We start from the raw sequence: 20,597 nt of genomic DNA, 5'->3' as shown, positions 1-20,597 counted from the left end.
AGCCCGTGAGCCACAACTACTGAGCCCGCGTGCCATAACTACTGAAGCCCGTGTGCCCAGAGCCCGTGCTCCGCAACGAGAGAAGCCACTGCAATAAGCCCGTGCACCGCAACGAAGAGCAGTCCCTGCTCCAGCGAAGACCCAACACAGCCAAAAAAAAATAAATAAATAAATAAATTTTTCAAAAAAGAATAAGAGCTCTAAATTTCCTACCAGGTTCATCAAATTATTATGAAAATAATGACATTTCTTCAAGAGAACAAAATACTTTAATTTAATAAGCAAATTTGAGTTTAACTATGCGCTAGAGCACTTACATGCTCATGAAATTTACAAAAAACATGGGCAAAGATCCTCAGGTGGATGTGTTATTATTTTAACCTATTTTTGTTTATTTGGGACTGTACACATTAAGACAGTACAAAAGAAAGTCTGAAAGATCTTTGGCCTAAATCTCACATTCACGAATTGTCTCAATTTTACACTTTTGATATTGTCTCCAAAAAGGGTTCTACGTACAGTCACTGAGATATACTGAGAAAGGTTAAAAGGAAAAAGCCATCATCACATCACTTTAAACTTGTGTCACACTGCCAATGTAGTGCACTGTTTTATAAATCGGTGATTATCTTGTGAATAGCAAAATACTGACATTGTAAGATATATTACATTGCAATTAAATGAAATAAACCACAAATTTTTATATCTTGTTTTAAAATTTCTTCTTTTTTATTTTATTTTTTATTGAAGTATAGTAGATTTACAATGTTGTGTTAATTTCTGCTGTAGCGACCTGGATGGATTGTCATACTAAGTAAGTCAGACAGAGAAAAACAAATACCGTATGATCTCGCTTATATGTGGAATCTTAAAAAATGGTACAAATGAACTTATTTACAAAACAGAAATAGAGGCTCAAGAGGGAAGGGATATGGGGATATATGTATACATATAGCTGATTCGCTTTGTTGTACAGCAGAAACTAACAACATTGTAAAGCAAGTATACTCCAATAAAGATATGAAAAAGAAAAACACAGAAATAGAGTCACAGGTGTAGAAAACAAATTTATGGTTACCAAGGGGGAAGCGGGGGAGGGATAAATTGGGAGATTGGGATTGACATATATACACTGCTACATATAAAATAGATAACTAATAAGAACCTACTGTATAGCACAGGGAACTCTACTCAATACTCTGTAATGACCTATATGGGAAAAGAATCTAAAAAAGAGTGCATATATGTATATGTATAACTGATTCACTTTGCTGTACAGCAGAAACTAATACAACATTGTAAATCAACTATACTCCAATAAAAATTAATTAAAAAAATTTTCTGCTGTACAGCAAAGTGATTCAGTTATACATATATACATTCTTTTGTTTAATATTCTTTTCCATTATGGTTTATCATAGGATACTGAATATAGTTCTCTGTCCTATACAGTAGGACCTTGTTGTTTATAAAATTTCTTCTTTTTTAAAAAAATTCACTGAGACCCTTAAAAAATGGAGGTGGCCCAGGCCTCTCTAGATCTCTGGGAGGCCCAGAACGTAATTATCACTTTATCTTTAAAATGTGATAGTTTTAACTAGGGGCCCCAAACTAATGGGTTGTTAATAACTTAACTATATAAACACCTAACTTACAAACTGCTATCTACTAGCTGTACGTACTGTTTCTGCTGCCATGTAACCAGTGGTCAGAAAAGTCACAGCTTTTACAGAGGTGGTTCACAGCCCTGGTGGCAGGTCAGAATCACCTGTTTTTTCAGACCCCACTCCAGGACCTAGGTTCTCCAGGGCTGAAGTCTAGAGATTCCTATGCTTAAAAAGCTTTCTTCCTTTTTTCTTTCCTGCACTGTATTTCCTTACAGTTCCAGGACTCAGCATTCAAGCTAGTACTGTTAATCGTATGGTTTAGCTGCACCATAGGTTTAACAGACCTGAAGGCTAATCTGAAGGTCAATCACCATTTTCAATGGAACCTCTCCGGGGTGATGTGTTATAAGGGCTCAAAAAACAATTTAGAAAAGAAGTCTGAAGGTGCGGTCCACAGATTTTGGGAGGAACTGCCTATATAACACTTTTGATCAAAATACCTTCAATTATTCCTCAAATTTCTTATTGTGCTTAAATATATGAAAGTAAATAAATACTGAATCTAAGTGTTATGTTCAAGTGTCCATTCTTAGAAATGATGTGAAGTAGCAGGTTTTTTTTTTTTTAAAGGGGCGGGGCCTGAGGCGGGACCGAGCGTGACCTCGAGGAGCGGGGGCGGGATGGAGGAGTCTTTTTTTTTTTTTAAATTTATTTTTATTTATTTATGGCTGTGCTGGGTCTTCGTTCCCGCGCGAGGGCCTTCTCCAGTTGCGGCAAGCGGGGGGCCACTCCTCATCGCGGTGCGCGGGCCTCTCACTTTCGCGGCCTCTCCTGTTGCGGAGCACAGGCTCCAGACGCGCAGGCTTAGCAATTGTGGCTCACGGGCCCAGCTGCTCCACGGCATGTGGGATCCTCCCAGACCAGGGCTCGAACCCGTGTCCCCTGCATTGGCAGGCAGACTCTCAACCACTGCGCCACCAGGGAAGCACCAGTAGCAGGTTTTTATAAGCAGTAAAACCGCAACAAGCCCAAACTGTCAAATGACTGAATTCTTTTTGCTTCATAAAAACACAAACCTGAAGAATATGGGTTTATAACACAGAGAAAAACAAATTCCAGGATGTGGGCTGAGGTCAGTACACGCGCTGTCCATTCTCCTGTACCTTCTCCTCTTCTTCCTAGTTCTGTACTATGATTACTGATACTCTGGAGGTGATGACCCTCTCTGTGTCCCAGCAACATTTGCCATCCATGAAATAAAGATTTATTTGTGCTCATCTAAACCCAAAACACACAAGAAAATGTCCAGGGCAGTTAGAGGAGCATATGGGAACTGAGAATCAGGGTTACATTGTCTCACTTCCTGCCTACCCTACTCCCCATTCACCCTACCTTACATTCCCTTTGGAGTGATTATGTCTATGGGGTCAGAGGAAGACATTTTCCTACTTCTTACCTCAAAAGTGCAGAAAGACACTGCAGGCATCTGACTCAGGGTTATGTTTATCCTTTGAGGAGCTGTGACCAGAATATTTGGACTTGGATCAAATTCAGAAAAGTCAAGTTCAAAAGGACCATGATTGTGAGTAGCAGCAAACGGCATGGTGTTGATCAATACAATGTCTAGTTATAATGGTGTCGGATTTAATTGTGTTCCAGAAAGATATGGCTGTTAAGGCTTTCCAGATGAACCAGAGAGCTGAGACAATAATTATTTAAGTTTAAATTCACTTTGGCCTTCCTTATTTGAAGGTAAGAGTGTTAGAAGAAGGATGCTATATCTGGGCCCTGTGGTAGGAAGCTTCCAGGCTGAGCTGCCACCACCTATGTGATTGCCCCAGAAAGCATTCACAGATGCTATACACGTTTTCCTCTCCCGAATGATCCAGAAGATTGCCCTTCAGCCCGTGCTTCATTACGTGGGGTAGAAGGCATTCATATAACTATTGCCTGGGCTACAATTGCTGCTTCAGATGAAAACCCAGGAAGCCGAATCCCTGCTGCTGTTGAAAGTGTATAATTAGCTCCTTGTGCAGCCTGACCCCACTGATTCTTCTGACGCATTTGGCTTGAGGTGTGCCCTTTCTGGGACCTCCAATATCTACTCCACAGCTGGAGATGCCCCAAACTGCACGCAGCACTTCCTGTGGGCGTGGTTTTGCATCCTGAGGGCTGCGCGGCGGCGCAGAGTGAATCACGTGTTTCAAACGCTCACAGATTCACGGTGCTTCTTTTAAAATACAGGAGTGGGTTGTGAGTGGCTCTGTTAGACATAAGAGAATCCCCTCCTTCCTTTTTCTTTTCAAAAAGTGATTTTGTAGTGGAGGCCTCTCAAGAAACACTATAATTGGTCAGCCTGGGGTGCGTTAGATGTCCTACCAGATAACGTCATTAGCTATTCTCAGGAGAGGAAAGGCAGGGTACGCCCCCTGGGACAATGACAACACTTGTTTCAAGTTGGGGAAGAGCCTGTGGTTCTCTTCCTGCGTGTGGGGGAAAGCGGACACACAATGTTCATTTCCTAAATACGGGATGTGCTGCGAGGCTGGTGTGTCATTTTCCACCATGTCACATCCTTCTGGATGAAGGCAGCAGGGGCCAGGACAGGAAATGGCAAATTCTCAGAATGAGACAAGGCTTTCCCAGGGCAGTCATTGGCTCTCTGGAACTATAAGGCATGCTCATCCAGAAACAGCCTCAGATTTTTCTTTCCCGGAGAGAGCCCGAAGTGAATGGTAAGTGGGGAGGCCAGAGGGATGCTGTCTGAAAAAGAGCCATTGGACTTGTAATACTGGGGTTATATCCTTGGTCGATTATATATCTTGAGTAACTTTGTCTCATTTTGCTCAGAGGTGTCTTCATCTGTAAATTTGTCAGTGGTGGGTGGAATTATGGAGGCATGCAAATAAAGCTAAGACTTAGGAGTCAGGAGACCAAGATTCTAGACTGGGCTCTGAAGAATCAGCTGCATCTAGAATGTGTCTGTGTTTCGATTTCCTCATCTTCCAGTTGAGAATAATGATTTCTGCCCTGATATCTCACAGTAGTGAAATCTTCCATTTCTGTGGCTTCTGTGCCTCTTCCGAGAAGTTCCTGATAATAAGGAGTACAGTGGATATGAAGGGAGGGATTTTTGGCAACTAGGAAGGATGTACTTTTACCCAGGATGTACAGTTCTCTCTGTCAGTCATCTTCGATTGGCTTCATTTCAACTTGGTACAGGTAGCCCTCAGTGAGTTGTTAAAAAAATTTTTGGCCACTTCAAAAAATCGTTCCTCACTTTTAAAGGAAGCTTTCATAATAAAGGGACATAGTGGTGTGAATTTAATGTAATTTATTTTTAATTAAGCACGCATCAAAGAATGAAATTTCTGAAGACCCGATGAGCTCTAATTAGAAGAAGTGGCGCAAACCACACCTTAGGCTTGATTCTAAGATAAGAGCCGGGGGGAAAAAAACAAGCAGAAGAGTTGCTTCAGGCGAGCATCTAACTTAGAAAGATTAGCTTCCTTACATTTGATAGACAGTAAGATTTTTGAGTTTTTGGTGGCTTGTGTTTTTCACTCATCAGAGAGGAAAAAAAAAACCCAACCCTTTTGCAATAAGAGCATTGCAAAACTCTTAGGTCTTCATGTAAGGAAAGGGCCGTGTAAAGGGGTACTACATACGGCTTGCAAAGTGTCACCTTTCAGAGAAGAGGCCTAATATTGCAGTAGACTTCTAATACCACCACTCCCTTATTTAACAGATAAGAAAATCCATCCTTGGCGTACCCTGGGAGAAAAAGCGGACAAGAGCATTATTCCTATTGGCTTACTCGGATTTAAGGTCCTGAGAACTGGAGGACTTGTCCCAGATTATAGAACGGGTCTTTGAGAACTTGACACATGACTCACTGGAAAATGACCCGTTTCCCCTTGGGTGGAAGCAGCTGTTGTGCTTGACTCCGGGCTAATCGCGTGTCGTGTCCCCGCAGGGCATGGAGGGGCCGGAGGCCCGGGAGCTGCAGGGCGCCGATGCGCTGCGCCGCTTCCAGGGCCTGTTGCTGGACCGCCGCGGCATGCTGCACGGGCAGCTGCTGCGCCTGCGCGAGGTGGCCCGGCGCCTCGAGCGCCTCCGCCGGCGTTCCCTGGCGGCCAACGTGGCGGGCAGCTCGCTGAGCGCGGCGGGCGCGGTCGCAGCCATCGTGGGACTCTCGCTCAGCCCCGTCACCCTGGGGGTCTCTCTGCTGGCGTCGGCCGTGGGGCTGGGGGTGGCCACCGCCGGAGGGGCCGTCACCATCACGTCCGACCTCTCCCTGATCTTCTGCAACTCCCGGGAGCTGCGGCGGGTGCAGGAGATCGCGGCCACCTGCCAGGACCAGATGCGCGAGATCCTGAGCTGCCTCGACTTCTTCCTTCGCGGGCAGGGCCGCGGGGACCGCCAGCTGCTGCAGAGCGGGAGGAACGCCTCCATCGCGCTGTACAACTCGGTCTACTTCATCGTCTTCTTTGGCTCCCGCGGTTTCCTCATCCCCAGGCGGGCCGAGGGTGCCACCAGGATTAGCCAGGCCGTGCTGAAGGCCAAGATCCAGAAACTGGCCGAGAGCCTGGAGTCCTGCACCGGGGCTCTGGACGAGCTCAGCGAGCAACTGGAGTCCAGAGTCCAGCTCTACACGAAGAGCAGCCGTAGCCACGACCTCAAGATCTCTGCTAACCAGTCCGCTGGGATATTTTTCTGAGAATATCTTTTCCCCCTAATGACCGAGGCTAGAAACCATCCCCATGGGATGTTCCAGATTTGTAGCTCCCTCAGGAAAACACCAAGTTGGGTTAGGAGCTGAATGCAAAGGATGAGAAAAACTGTTCTTCAAGTGAGGGATGGGGATGTGTCCTCGCAACCCTTTCCCCATCACTGTGACATCCTGCCTGGGGCTGAGGGCTAGGGACTTTTTACCTGCCTGATCCTGGTGGGATATGTGACGTGAAAACTATTTTTCCTTTATCATCACCGTTCAGTCTTCACACCGCTGGGCACTCCTGATTTAAAGGTGTTGCAGCATCCCTGCCCCAGCCCCGGTGGGTGGTTTGAGCCGAGGCTGGAGAGGGTTGCAGACATCGCCACCCTTTGGGTCTTCTCCAAGCCCCACTAGGCTTTGAAGTCCTCAAAATACCTGTAAGAGGAGACACTAGCTTTAAAACCTCTCTGCCAGAGTTTCTGAGTACAAAGAAATCCAGAATTCAGAGCAAATCAGACCCTCTCGGAACTGTGTAGGAGGATTCAGAACCCAAGAGAGGCACCTCCCACTAACATGCATCTCCTCCCCTCTCAGCGTGCCCACTCATAGATCCAGCCTGGGGATGGAGTGGGCATTCCTGGGTATCTTCATATCCAGACCTCCAAGGTACTCTGAGAGGGGAAACCAACCAAACGGTCACCTAAGTCCCGCCCCCTTGCAGAAGAAACTGAGGCCAAGGAAGAGGAAATGACTAACAGCTTCATTTACTGACATCATAGCGTAGAGAAGGGAGCAATGGCTTTTGAGTTAGCCCTGGGTTTACTGTCTGAGACTTGGCTTACTGGTCTGTAAAATGGATGCTAAAACCTCACCCTGTTGGGAGGTATTAAGTGAGATAAAGTGCCAAGCACAGTGTCTGGGTCACAAAGTGTGGCCCCTGGGCTGGCAGCATCACCTGGGGACTTGTTAGAAAGGCAAGTTCTTGGCCTCAACTCTAGACTTAAGGAGTCAGAAATTCTGGAGGTGGGGCGCAGCAACCTGTGTTTAAACTAGCTCTTGGGGTGATTTGATGCCTGATAAGGTTTGAAAACCGCTGCAAGGGATGTTGGTTTCTGATCCTCTGATGAGCTTTCACGAAGTCTATAGGCTCTCTGGGCTCCGTGGTCTTCAGAGTCATTCACAAAAGGTCAAGGACAGTGTCTCAGAAGTAAAAGAAAGAAGGTGCGTGGGGACGGCTGTGTCAATGCTTCCTGGGGCAATTTGCTACTGGGTGAACTAAGGGATGTAACAGAAACAGCCCTTTAGAGGGCAGTGTTGCCCACTCGTTGTAAAACCTGGTACAGAAAGGAATGTGAATTTAATGGAAATTAACCTTTATTACCTTCTCTGAAAACCTCCAGACCATTTTTTAATTATTTATTTTAAGTTTCTTATTTAATTACTGTTTATTATTAACATTTAATTTTATTTAACCACAACATTAGAAAATAATAGGAATAGCAAGTTTCTGAATGGGAGACTACTGGGGTTCTTTTCGGGAGATGAAGTTGAGTTTGCCTTTCTAAGGTGGGCCATGAGCTGAAAATAGCATTGCTTTCCTTGAATAAGTCTCTCTCCTTCAGAGGGGAATTTTCCCCCCCAGTGTTTTAAATGATCCTTTTAAGTAAATGTGGGAAGTTCTGAATAGAGAGACCAGGAGCTGAATTTAAGCTTATAAATGGAGGCTTGACTTGTCAATATAGAGATGATGCAAGCATATCTATCCTGAAGGTACAAGACTTTGCCAGCAGATAACACTTGACCTGAAAAGCCTTCCCTATTTAGTTCAGGGGGAAAAAAACCAATTAGAGGCATATGAAGGAAGCACTTGGAAGCCTGATGTCCTGTGAAGTTGGGTTTTATGGGCGTTAGACAAATTAGCTTGTGTTATGACGGTGATGTGTTATATTTTCACTTTGGGAGCTGTAAGAAATCTGTAAGCTGTCTCTTAGAAAATACTTCCAATTTCTTCAGTTTCCATTCCTACAAATGTATTGTTGAAAAGTCTTTGGGACCACACGCACAAAAACACTTGGCTGTATTATTTAATTATCTAATATGCTTTAAATTTACCCAGTTGACCCCCATGCTTCCCAATGATGGCAGGCTGTCTGAGGAAGTGTAATTTCAGTGCTGGGGAGAGGGGTTGATGTTTCTATATTTTTGTTTTTCCTATAAATGGCAATGGATCTGTATCCTGGTTTATTTTGAAGTTGGTACCAGTTGTTTTTTTTAAACTGGTGTCATTTCCTAGATTGCCTTGCACAGATGCATTTTAGATGACCAGAATGTACTTCACAGGTTTGTGTTATGTTATAAAGGTACACTCACTGCCTAACCTCATCTTTTATTAATGCTTAAGTTTGAATTATATTCTTCCAGTGCCTGAGCTGTTCCCTAGAAATAAACTGGGCACTTTTGGAAGCCCCAGCCTCAGCAGCAGCAGCAACCATTTCATATTATTAGGGTATTTTGCATGTATCAAAGTCTTAAACTTTTGAAGTTATAATTTCAGTGACCCACTGTACATCTAAGGCAGGGTGTCTACTTTGGAACAATACTTTGCACGTTATAGGAGCTCAGTAAATGCATTTGAATAATTTAATGAACTGCTTAACCATATTAAGAGGAATTTGTTGATAATGAAAGAGCATCTATCCTCTTATGTGTCTGTTATAAAGTTGGAAACCTCTACCAGGATTTAAGTGAAGTTCAGTTAAATGGATCCTAGAGACAAGCATTTTCTTTATTTCTTTTGTGGGAATGTGAATAAGGCTTTTCCTTAAGGTCTTTGTTCTATAAAACAGATTGAAATGGTATGTTGTAAAGGGAAGAAGATAAAGGGGTATTTAGATTACAAGCGTACTTCAGAAAAATATCCGAGTTCGAAAAATAAATATGTTCATATTGAAGGTTTAAGTGCTTCTGCTGGTTTCTGGGGTTTACAATCATTTGGATTGTTTTCTTTCACAATAAAGGAGATTCATTTGGTTCTGCATTTCAAGGATTCAATAAAACTACATTCTACTCTATTAAAAAGATAATCCTTAGCAGACATTTCTAATTCTAATCACTTTGATGCATTTGTCCTCAGGCACCTGTCATTTCCAATGTGGTAAATGTCAAAGTCAAAAGTATTTACTGGGAGAAAAAAGAGAGAGAAGAGTGGTGTAGAAGGCACTCTAGATCAGATATGTCAAACAATTTGTCAACTTGATATATTTCTCACTCAAAGCCTTGGCGTGAAAAGAAAGTAGAAGGAATGGAGATGTTGAGAGAAAGACATTGTGCAGAGATAAATGGGGATGCCATTAAATGCAGCAAATTTTGAATTCCACATTTTTTCCCATTGTAGCAAAATCAGTCCTTCCCTTTATTGAAATAAATTGCCCAGTCCTCAAATATCTTCTTCTTCTTTTTTTTGGCCGTGCTATGCTGGCTTGTGAGATCTTATTTCCCCGACCAGGGATCAAACCTGGGCCCGGCAGTGAAAGCACTGAGTCCTAACCCCTGGACTGCCAGGAAATTCCCAACTTCTTTTTTTTTTTTTTTTTAATATTTTCTGATTAGTTAAAATTAAAAAAAAATTTTATTAAAGTATTGATTTACTCAAACTTCTCGATCTTCTTGGAATTAATTACCTAACCTCATGTTTGCCTGTGTATAAATTAGTAACTTTGAAAAAGGGCAGAGGTTTAATTATTTTTACTTAGAATATTCAGCATCAAACTGTATAGATCAATTTTTAAAGAGTTATCAACTCATGTATAGGAATTCTCTTATTATCTAGAAATCAGACTTCCAGCAGTTTCAAACCTTTGAACATAATTACAACCTGAGAAGTAATTGAAAAGAATCCCAGAATCAGCCAAATTAGGCTTCACAAAACCCAAACACTAGAGAGAGGCAGAGAGGGAAGGCAAGGGGCAGCATCTATATTAGGAAGGCAAAACTTTCCCAGAAGTCTCCAAGGGACTTAACCTGGCAAGTCACTGATCTTAACCGTGCAAAGCAGGCTGGGACATGTAGTACTTTTAGCTAAGAACTAGCTGTTCCCGAAATACCTAGGATTCTGTTTGTAAGGACAAAAAGGAGGATGGACATTGGGTCGAGGGGCCAGCAGTCCAAACAAAGAGCCTACAGTGGTTGCTGCAGTGATTTGAGAACTTCTGCTGAAGGTAATCTGGAGGTAATCTCGTTACCTGAGTGCCAGCCTGAGTCGGCATCTTGGAAACATCCCTGGATGTTGCACTGTTAATAACTGTGCAACCGAAAAAAGAAAAAAAAAAAAAGGCTGTGCTGGCAGGATCCTGGCTGTTTGCAAAGGCCAGCCACAAGCTGGGATCCTATCTTTGCTGAAGCATATGGTATTCCTGTCATAAGAAGTAACCTTTTAGTTAATTGCAATAAATCTCTCCTTGTTGAGTTGACAGGAGGTTGGAAAATTGTTACTTTTTGCTCCTGGCAAACTCATAAGAGGAAAGTAAACCCTGCTGTGGTCTGGGCTAGGACAAAGAGTGAGCCCTAAGATCTGGAAATAATCCCTTAGCAACCAGAGAATTGTTAGAAGAGGGGAAATTGTGCTGTTGAAGCGAGACCCCTAAGGGGCAGGAATGAACCTTAGGGACCCTCGGCATTCCCCAGTTCTGACTGGCATCAGCACTGGGTTGTGGAGAGAAGCCCCTCCAACGTGGTCTTGCCTGCAGAGAATGATGTTTAATCCCATTCTGTATTTCCAGTGTAACCCCAGGGATGGGAGTGCAGGCAGGTCTGCAACCTGATTTGCCCCAGAACTTTAGCAATGAGTCATGGCCAAGGTCTCTGACTCTCAAGAGCACAGGGAAGCCACAGCGGGACTTGTTCCAGCATTTGTGCGCATCTGGTTGCTAAATTAATAGAACAGTTGTAATTGGGAGAAGCTTTTTGTGTAAAGGGAGTTGGGGAAGGGCAGTGATATCTAAAATCTTTCTTTTAGGCTCCAAATTTCTTGTGCCAGTTTCCCTGGTTGACATGGGGACATTTATTAAAACTGATCTTGTTATTAAAACTGCGCTGAACTTATTTACAAAACAGAAACAGACTTACAGATATCAAAAACAAACTTATGGTTACCAAAGGGGAAACGTGGGTGGTGAGGGAGGGATGAATCAGGAGATTGGCATGAACACACACACACTATATATAAGACAGATAACCAACGAGGACCTACTGTGTAGCACAGGGAACTCTACTCAATATTCTGGGATAACCTATATGAGAAAAGAATCTAAAAAAGAATGAATATATGTATATGTAAAACTGAATCACTATGCTGTACACTTGAAACTAACATAACATTGTAAATCAACTATCCTCCAATAAATTAAAATTTAAAAAACCACACTGCCAAAATTTCATTACAGAACAATACTTTTCTAAATGCTTAGATAAAATGACATTTAGATAATAAAGTTAGAAAATAAATGTGGATATTTAAAGATGATAATGATAGTTAACATTTATGGAAAACTTACTAGGTATTGTTCTAAGTACAATTTGACATGTGTTATCACGCTTACAAACATCTTATGAGGTAGGCACTATAATTACTGCATATCATTAGATAAAGAAAGTAAAGAACTGAAAGGTTGTACAGCTAGCAAGAGCTGCCCCAGGATTTGAATTCTGGTAGCCTGACTCCAGAGTTACGCCCTTAGTTCTTCGGAGACCAAGTATATTCCTAATATAAAATAATGGCCCACAAGAGTGACAACATTAATAACAAGGCTGACAGATTCATTCATCCAGAAAACACTTATTGAGTACTCACCTTGCATCACCTACTGTCATTTGTGAGCAATGCAGACAGGGTTCTAGAGCTTATGGCCCCAACAATCTAGTCATTCAGGTAGGGTATAATCTGATGCCAGTAGGTTAATCAATAAGAAATTAGAATGCAGTTTTGCAAATGGCTAGTATGTGCAAACAGCAATATAGGTGCAATTTGAAAATGATGAAACTTCAGTTTGGATTGTAAAAACTTGTGCATAGGTATTTTGTAATGCTGCCCCAGACGTCCCAAACGTGGCAACATTCTTGTGAACAAAACACGTGAAATGGAAGGATGTGATTAATAAGAGAGTTTTGCTAACTGTTGATGTGTTGGGACGAAGGTATGGAAAAAGCCCACACAGACATGAATAAAGGAATTACTGGTTCAACAGGCCTTTCCAGATCTTGCATAAAAACCTCTGAAAATGAAACTTCTTGGGGTCATTGCATCGAAACTACCACTGAACCTGCTTGTCAGTTTTCTTCCTGTTAGGGGTGTGTATTCAATTTCAGTATGGTAGCTATGAACTAAATCTGCTGGACACTTGTGGGTGAGTAGACAGGTGTGAATAGGAATAAGATTCTAATAATCATAAAATTATACAAAATAATAATGCTTTGTCTCTGGATGATTTGTTTTTAACATTGCTCCCTGAGCTTTTGCATGGCGAACACTATTAATTGTTGGACTTTCATTCTTTTTTTTTTTTTACCATCAACAAGTTATTAATTTTCAAGACCTTAAGGAAAGCATTTCTGTTGATTTCTCTGTTACTCAAAGGACCTTTCTTTGATGTTTGAGCACCTCTGGCAATTCACACTCTACCATCATCTAATTATTACTGGAAGGAATTCCCTGGCAGTCCCGTGGTTAGGACTTCGTGCTTCCACTGCCAGGGGCCCGGGTTCGATCCCTGGTCAGGGAACTAAGATCCTATAAGCCGTGTGGCTGGCCAGAAAAAAAAAAAAAATCACTGGAGCAGGATTGGGCATGAAGTCTTGGAAAATCTGAAGCAGATATGTTAAGATTGATGTAGCTATATGAAAAAAAAATTACTAACCTTTTAAACTACAATTTAATTTATGTTTAAGACTTTCTTCCCCTAAGTAGAATTTTAGAGTATATTGAATATTTTAGGTGACATTGTAAAAAGGTGAAATAGTATAAAAAATGATTTTATCTTTCATTTGTTTCACATTTACTTATATATTATGAAAGGATTCAGTCTTCTCTAAAATTGTGTACCCCAAAAGAGTAACAAACAAAGACATTAGCAGACAATATAAAAAAAGAAAAACATGTGCAGATGGTCAATAAATAGGACTTTCATGTTTCTAACTTTTCTGCAGTTTTGACATTGTTGACTACCCAGTTCTTAGAAGACTCTTCTGTCTTGAATTCTGTGACACCTTTCTTATTTTTCTCTCTGTCTAGCTTCTTTGATTGTTTTCTTTCTCTTCTATTCCTAAACTTCGTACCAGCCTGCTACTCTCCCACTTCCGTCATGTAGCCTGGGTCCTTCACATCCAGTGTTTCACTAGTCCTAGGTTGGATGTTGTTATGAATGAAAGCAGTGCTAAAGGATTCTCTTGTGTCAGTTTGAATTTGTTGGGTATTAGATGAGATAAAAACACATCATTGGAAGACAAGGAAGACAAGGCCAAGTTGAGACTCAAAGCTATCCACAGAAGAGACACCCTTTGGGGTGTGTAATTACACAGGACACATTAATTTGGCTTAAGCTAACTGAACATTTTAAGGGCATATTACTTATATTTCCATCTCCCTTTGCCACACTAGGGAAAACACAGTGACAATACACTATGGTGGTAAGACTGTGGGATCTCAAGCCAGTCTGCTTGGGTGCAAGTCTTTGTTTCTACAGTAACCATTACCTTCTGAACATGACCTTGTTTCCCTATCCTCCCACATAATTGCCCCTCCTCCAGTGTTTTCTAGCTTTGTAAAGGTTCCACCAAGTCTCTAGTTGCTCAAGCCAGAAACCTAGAAATCACGGACACATCCCTGACCTTCATCCTCCGTGTTAAATCACTCATGAGAATTTATCTAACCTCTACACACCCTTGAACTTTGTCCAGTTCTCCCCAACCCCACTGCCCCTATCTGGTCCAAAATGCCATCATCGGACTTCCCTGGTGGCGCAGTGGTTAAGAATCTGCCTGCCAAGGCAGGCTCACTCTAGAGCCTGCGAGCCACAACTACTGAGCCCTCGTGCCACAACTACTGAAGCCCGCGCGCCTAGAGCCTGTGCTCCGCAACAAGAGAAGCCACCGCAATGAGAAGCCCGTGCACCGCAACGAATAGTCCCCGCTCACTGCAACTAAAGAAAGCCCACTTGCAGCAACAATGACCCAAGGTAGCCAAAAATAAATAAAATTAATTAATTTTAAAAAATGCCATCATCTTTTGCTTAAACAACTGCTAACTGATCTTCCTGCATCCCTCTCCCTGACCCAATCCGTTCTTCACTGCAGCTGAGTGTCCTTTTCAAATGCATCTCTGATGAAATCTCTTCAAAAGTTTCCCATTGACCTTGGAATCAAGTCCCAAATCCCCAGGTCATTTACATGACCTATAAGGTTCTAAATATTCAGGTCCCTAACTGTATGTCCAGCTTCATCATAAATCACCATTTTATAATCTTTAAAAGCTTCCTTTGATTTTTCCCACTGCAAGGCTTAACTGGGAATGTTCTTTCTGTCTGTAAATCGCTCCCTGCTCCCTACACAGCCAGTAAGGGTGCCCATCTTCCAGATCTCAGTTCAAAAGTCCCTTCCACGGGGAAAATGTCCCCGATGTGCAGAGAAAATCCAGGTCATCCCATCATACGTTGCTCTAGCATCTTGTTTTTTTCCTTTTTACCATGCATCTCACTTGTGATTACTTTTTTGTGTCGCACTTGGTTGTGAGGATTTATTTATTTATTGTTATTTAAAACATAGGCTGCCCCCCCTGCAACTGGAGCATGAATTCCATGCTTACTTCTGGTTCCTAATGTGTGGTCCGTGGCCTGCCATAGTGTTTGAGAATGTTTGTTGAATAAAAAAAGAAACATACAGATTTTCTGTATTTTAAAAAACTTTCCAAACTAAAGACAAAAAAAAAAAAAGGAAAGAAATCAACAAGTAACCAGAGCTAGTTATCTCTTTTTCCCTAGTCACAAATTGGTTCGATAATGAAGTATTTTGTACAGCATCTCTCTTTTTCTAGATTCCTTGGAGACTGTCCTCTTCTCTCTCTGCCCTCATTATTACATCATCTACATCCTTTCTCCCCTTGGACATACCTACTCATAACAGATTAGAATCCATAAATTATGGGGAATTCCCTGGCGGTCCAGTGGTTAGGACTCTGCGTTTCCAGGGCAGGGGGCACAGGTTCGATCCCTGGTCGGGGAACTAAGAGGCTGTGCGGGGGCAGCCAGAGGAAAAAAAAAAAGAATTCATAAGTTAAAGATAATTTTTTGATGGATTAAATTTTGCACTGCTTCCTTCATGATGAGTATAGAGCACTTTGTTAGAGGGAGCTGTCTCCAAAACAGACTACAGGGTATGCAGCTTCTGGGAGGATCTTGAGCAGAAACTGATGAAGAATTGATTCTTGTCTGAATCAGTTCCGCAGAACTGTTGCCTGTGATTTTGGGCTCATGTTACTTTTGGTCCAGGAGCCACCTCTGTCCTCACATGCTCTCACCCCACAGCAGCCTGTGTCACTGGCTTGTTGAAGGCTTCCCTGTGGTCCCCACGCCCTTCCCTCAACCACTAGGGGCGGGAGCCACAGTGCCTGGGAGACCACCATGCTTTCAGAGGCCCACATTAAGGTTTAATTTCTTTTAAAAAATCAAAAGAAAAAGATAAACTTTTAAGTCCAAGAAAATATTTTAATATATATTAATATATTTATGTTAAGGCAGTCATAACCTATAATTTTTACTAGATATTTTTGTGTGTTTGGAGGAAGGGGCACATGAAGGCCTGTGAAAACCTTTCGGAGGGAGAGGGATAAACCAAGACTTTGGGATTAACAGATACACACTACTATATATAAAATAGATAAACAAGGACCCACTGTATAGCACAGGGAACTATATTCAGTATCTTGTAATAACCTATAATGGAAAAGAATCCGAAAAGGAATATGATATGTATAAATAAATCACTTTGTTGTACACCTGAAACTAAAACAACATTGTAAATCAACTGTACTTCAATAAATAAATTGAAATTTAAAAAAAAACCTTTCAGAGGGAGATGGGGGTCAGTCACTTTGACCTCTCCTTCTGGGGCCAGTGTATTGTTTCAGGCCTGCTTTGCCCCTTATTTTGAGTGTTTGTTTGGATTTCCTCTTTAACCTTTCTCATTGTTCTGCAAGTACAGGATATGACATGGTTCAGTTACTAGAATGGACCTCTATTATTTCCACGACCAGAACGTAAATATCCAAACTACTCCAGACTTGGTAGGAATAGTCAAAAGCAGACAATCCTCTCCACTGGAATCCGCCTGTGCTTAGCCTGCTGGTCTGACGTGAATCCTGTCACCGAGGTGGGCACTGGCACCAGAGGAAGTTTGAAAAAGAACCCATGTCTGATTGTCCAAGAACACACAGAAGAACTTTTTCCTGGCTAAAATGAGCAGAGTTTGCTATTATAATAGCAGCTTGGTGGTTTAAATCAGTTTCCCTTTAGAGCAACCCCAGAGCCCCAGAAATCTTAGGTGTAATCTTTTTTTCGTTCCTGTAACACATTTTACCAAAACTTGGGTAACTTTAGACCCGGTATTATACACAGTTTTATAGTCCTCCCAATTGTTTCCAGCTGGGTCCCCTTTTCCAGGCCTCTTCGCTCTGCTTCCCTGAATTTTACGATTGAGTCTTTCACCTTTTCCCAGCACTTTTAATTCCCATTCCACTCTCCTACATCAAATCAGAGCGTGAGCCTAAGGGAAGCAAAGTAAGTCCTTCTCTCTTTGTTTTTACAGAAAAATCTGTGTGGCAGAGGAATTCCGAGTGTGACTGTGCAGGGGAAGTTGCTTGCTGTCGTGTAAAGCGATCTTTCCGTCAGTAAAAGCACTGGTCTGGGTCTCAAGAGGCCTGGGTTCTAGTCTTGTCTCTTGTTACCTTGCCATGTGACATGTCTTTTTACCTTCTGGGACTCGAGTTTCTCATTTGTCAAACAAGGAGCACAGATTCCCCAGCAGGTCTACAAAGCAGAGGACAGTGTTAAAAAAGAAACAACAGGGACTTCCCTGGTGGCGCAGTGGTTCAGAATCCGCCTGCCAATGCAGGGGACATGGGTTCGAGCCCTGGTCCGGGAAGATCCCACATGCCGCGGAGCAACGAAGCCTGTGCGCCACAACTACTGAGCCTGCGCTCTAGAGCCAGCGAGCCACAACTACTGAGCCTGCGTGCCACAACTACAGGAGCCCATGTGCCTAGAGTCCGTGCTCTGCAACAAAAGAAGCCACCACAATGAGAAGCCCGCACGCTGCAACGAAGAGTAGCCCCCACTCACCGCAACTAGTGAAAGCCCGCGCACAGCAACGAAGACCCAACGCAGCCATAAATAAATTTAAAAAAAAAAAAAAAAAACAGGCCCAAGATGGATTCACTTATGCTAAGGCCACATCACCAAACCCAGACTTAATACTTAACCTAACTGCAATTTCAGATGCTTTCAGGAAAGTAATCTTACCCAGTCACTTTAGAATTACCTGGTCAGGACTAGGGAGGTAACTGGCCTCATAGACCCATGCTGTGCCCCAAAGGAAGATGACCTGGCCTGAAACAATCAGCTCTTTGATAGAACAACTTCCTTGTCCCACCTCCTCCTGCCTATAAAAGCCTGCCCTTTTGTACAACTCTTTAGAGCTCCTTTCTGTCTGCTAGATGGGAAGCTGCCCAATTCATGAATCATTGGATAAAGCCAGTAAGATCTTTAAAATGGACTTGTTACAGACCAGGGTTCTTGGACTCTTTAATCAATAGAAATTGATAAGAGGCTGGGACTTCCCTGCTGGTACAGTGGTTAAGACTCCATGCTTCCACTGCAGGGGGCGTGGGTTCGATTCCTGGTCCTGGGTGGGGGGGAAGAAATTGATAAGAGGCTAGATGAGAAATTCAGGGAAGGCTTTATTAGGACTCGTGCTGCAGCACAAGGGAACGAGGGAGTGAAAATAAGTAACAGGTTCCCTTGCTCACTCCCCAGAGGGGGGGAGCTGGTCCCTTAAATGGGGTGAGGGTAGAGGTGGATACATGTGTGGGGTCAGAGTGGAGGCTTAGGTGGTCTGCCCACCCCCTTGGTGGTGCTGTGTGCAGCTATCTCGCACAGTACCCTGCTTTTGCTCCTGACACCTCAGAAGTGGCAGTTGGGTTTTTGGTCTTTTTTTTATCTTATTGTTCATAATTTGCCCCAATGGGGAATGGGTGCAGTTATTTTTAGTCTCTTATAGTTTCTTTGTATTCTGAGGCTCAGGAGATGTTTGTCCAGGTGTAAGCACTGCAGCAAAGGGTCACAGGTCCCAGCCTGTCTCATACTCAGTTGAATTTTGTTTTTATCACAACAGGAAGAGGAAGAGACAGAGCTTTTTGGGTGGGTTTTCTTTAGGATAAATCAACTTCCCCTTATCTCAAAGCATGTTATCTGCCTTGGACATCATCTAAAGTGGCCTAATCCTGGTCCTAGGAAAATGGAGAGGTGGCCATGATGGGGAGCTGAACAGCGGGCCTGAGCGTCTTAGGCTGCCATGGCATGAGCACCTGTTTCCGACTGCCTGATGGAGCCAATTTCAAGGAGACCTCTTGCTTCATACAATGTGTGTCTTTTCTCCTTACCTTTAACTTGGAGTAAATCAACATAAAAAGACAAAAGGCCTATTCTGCAGCGGTGTAATCTCAAAGATGGAAACAACTTCATTCCCTAAAGAAACAACCAGTGATGTCCTTCCTGATCTGCCACCCTACCTGATCACAATGCTCCGCTGAGTTGTAATTCATCCAGGTGGGGTTCCTGGGTGTCTATTTCGTGTCAGGCTGGGGGTATGGAGATCATCTCTTGCCTCTTAGATGGCCTCTCTTTTTCATTATTTCCTCTCTACATATAAAGTTAGAGTGATATTTTTAATATGTAGATCACGTCACTCACCTGCTCAAAACCTTCCAGTGGCTTCTTTCATATTTAGGATAACATCCAAACCCCATACCTTCGACTCTAGGGCCCTGCAGGGTCTGACCTGAGCCTCAGGGCCTTTGTACTTGCTGTTCCCTCAGCCTGAAATCATTGTCCTCTGGGTTCTTGAAGGAACTTTCTTCTGCTTCCCAGTGAGGTCTCAGCTCAAACATCACTACTTCAGAGAGGCCTCCCCCAATCTTGCTGTTATTCCCACAATCCAGCCCCCCCAAGTTGCTCTCCATCATTTGAAAAAATTTTATTTTATTGAAGTATAGCTGTTTTACGATGTTCTGTTAATTTCTGCTGTACACCAAAGTGATTCAGTTATACACATATATACATCCTTTTTCATATTATTTTCCATTATTGTTTATCACAGGATATTGAATACAGTTCCCTGTGCTATACAGTAGGACCTTGTTTATCCATTCTATATATAATAGTTTGCATCTGCTAACCCCAAACTCCCAATCCATCCCTTCCCCAACCCCCTCCCCTTTGGCAACCATAAGTCTGTTCTCTATGTCTGTGAGCCTGTTTCTGTTTTGTAGCTAAGTTCATTTGTGTCATATTTTTTTAATATTTATTTATTTTATTTATTTATTATTTTTGGCTGCGTCAGTCTTAGTTGCGGCACTCGGGATATTCGTTGCGGCACCGCAGGCTTCTCTCTAGTTGTGGTGTGTGGGTTTTCTCTCTCTAGTTGTGGGCTCCAGAGCGCGTGGGCTCTGTAATCTGTGGCACGTGTGCTCTCTAGTTGAGGCGCTCGGGCTCAGTAGTTGTGGCATGAGGGCTTAGTTGCCCCGTGGCACGTGGGATCTTAGTTCCCCGACCAGGGATCGAACCCACGTCCCCTGTGTTGGAAGGCGGATTCTTTACGACTGGTCCATCAGTGAAGTCCCCATTTGTGTCATATTTTAGATCCACATATAAATGATCCAAAATTTACAAACAGCTCATACAACTCAACAACAAAAAACCCAAAAAACCCAATCGAGAAATGGGCAAAAGACCTAAATAGACATTTCCCCAAAGAAGACATACAGATGGCCAACAGGCACATGTAAAATGCTCAACATCGCTAATTATTAGAGAAATGCAAATCAAATCTCTATCATTTTATTTATTTATTTATTTATTTATTTATTTATGGCTGTGCTGATCTTCGTTTCTGCGCGAGGGCGCTCTCCAGCTGCGGCAAGTGGGGGCCACTCTTCATCGCGGTGCGCGGGC

At 42.8% G+C, this 20,597-nt stretch overlaps 1 protein-coding gene across 1 annotated transcript; it reads left to right on the top strand.

The window, feature by feature from the left end:
- Window positions 1-1,347: 1,347 nt before the first annotated feature.
- APOLD1 (apolipoprotein L domain containing 1) lies at window positions 1,348-15,321 on the top strand. The gene is given in 3 exon segments (XM_082420324.1): window positions 1,348-4,337; window positions 4,340-4,342; window positions 5,584-15,321. Coding segments are annotated over 3 exon segments (867 nt in total). The 5' UTR covers window positions 1,348-4,217; the 3' UTR covers window positions 6,328-15,321.
- The last annotated feature ends 5,276 nt before the right edge of the window (window positions 15,322-20,597 follow it).

The sequence above is a fragment of the Balaenoptera physalus genome (assembly GCF_965194825.1).
Source record: "Balaenoptera physalus genome assembly, chromosome: 13".
Lineage (NCBI taxonomy): Eukaryota > Metazoa > Chordata > Mammalia > Artiodactyla > Balaenopteridae > Balaenoptera > Balaenoptera physalus.
Note: the sequence above shows the minus strand (reverse complement) of the source record. Positions and strands in the feature narration are given on the sequence as shown.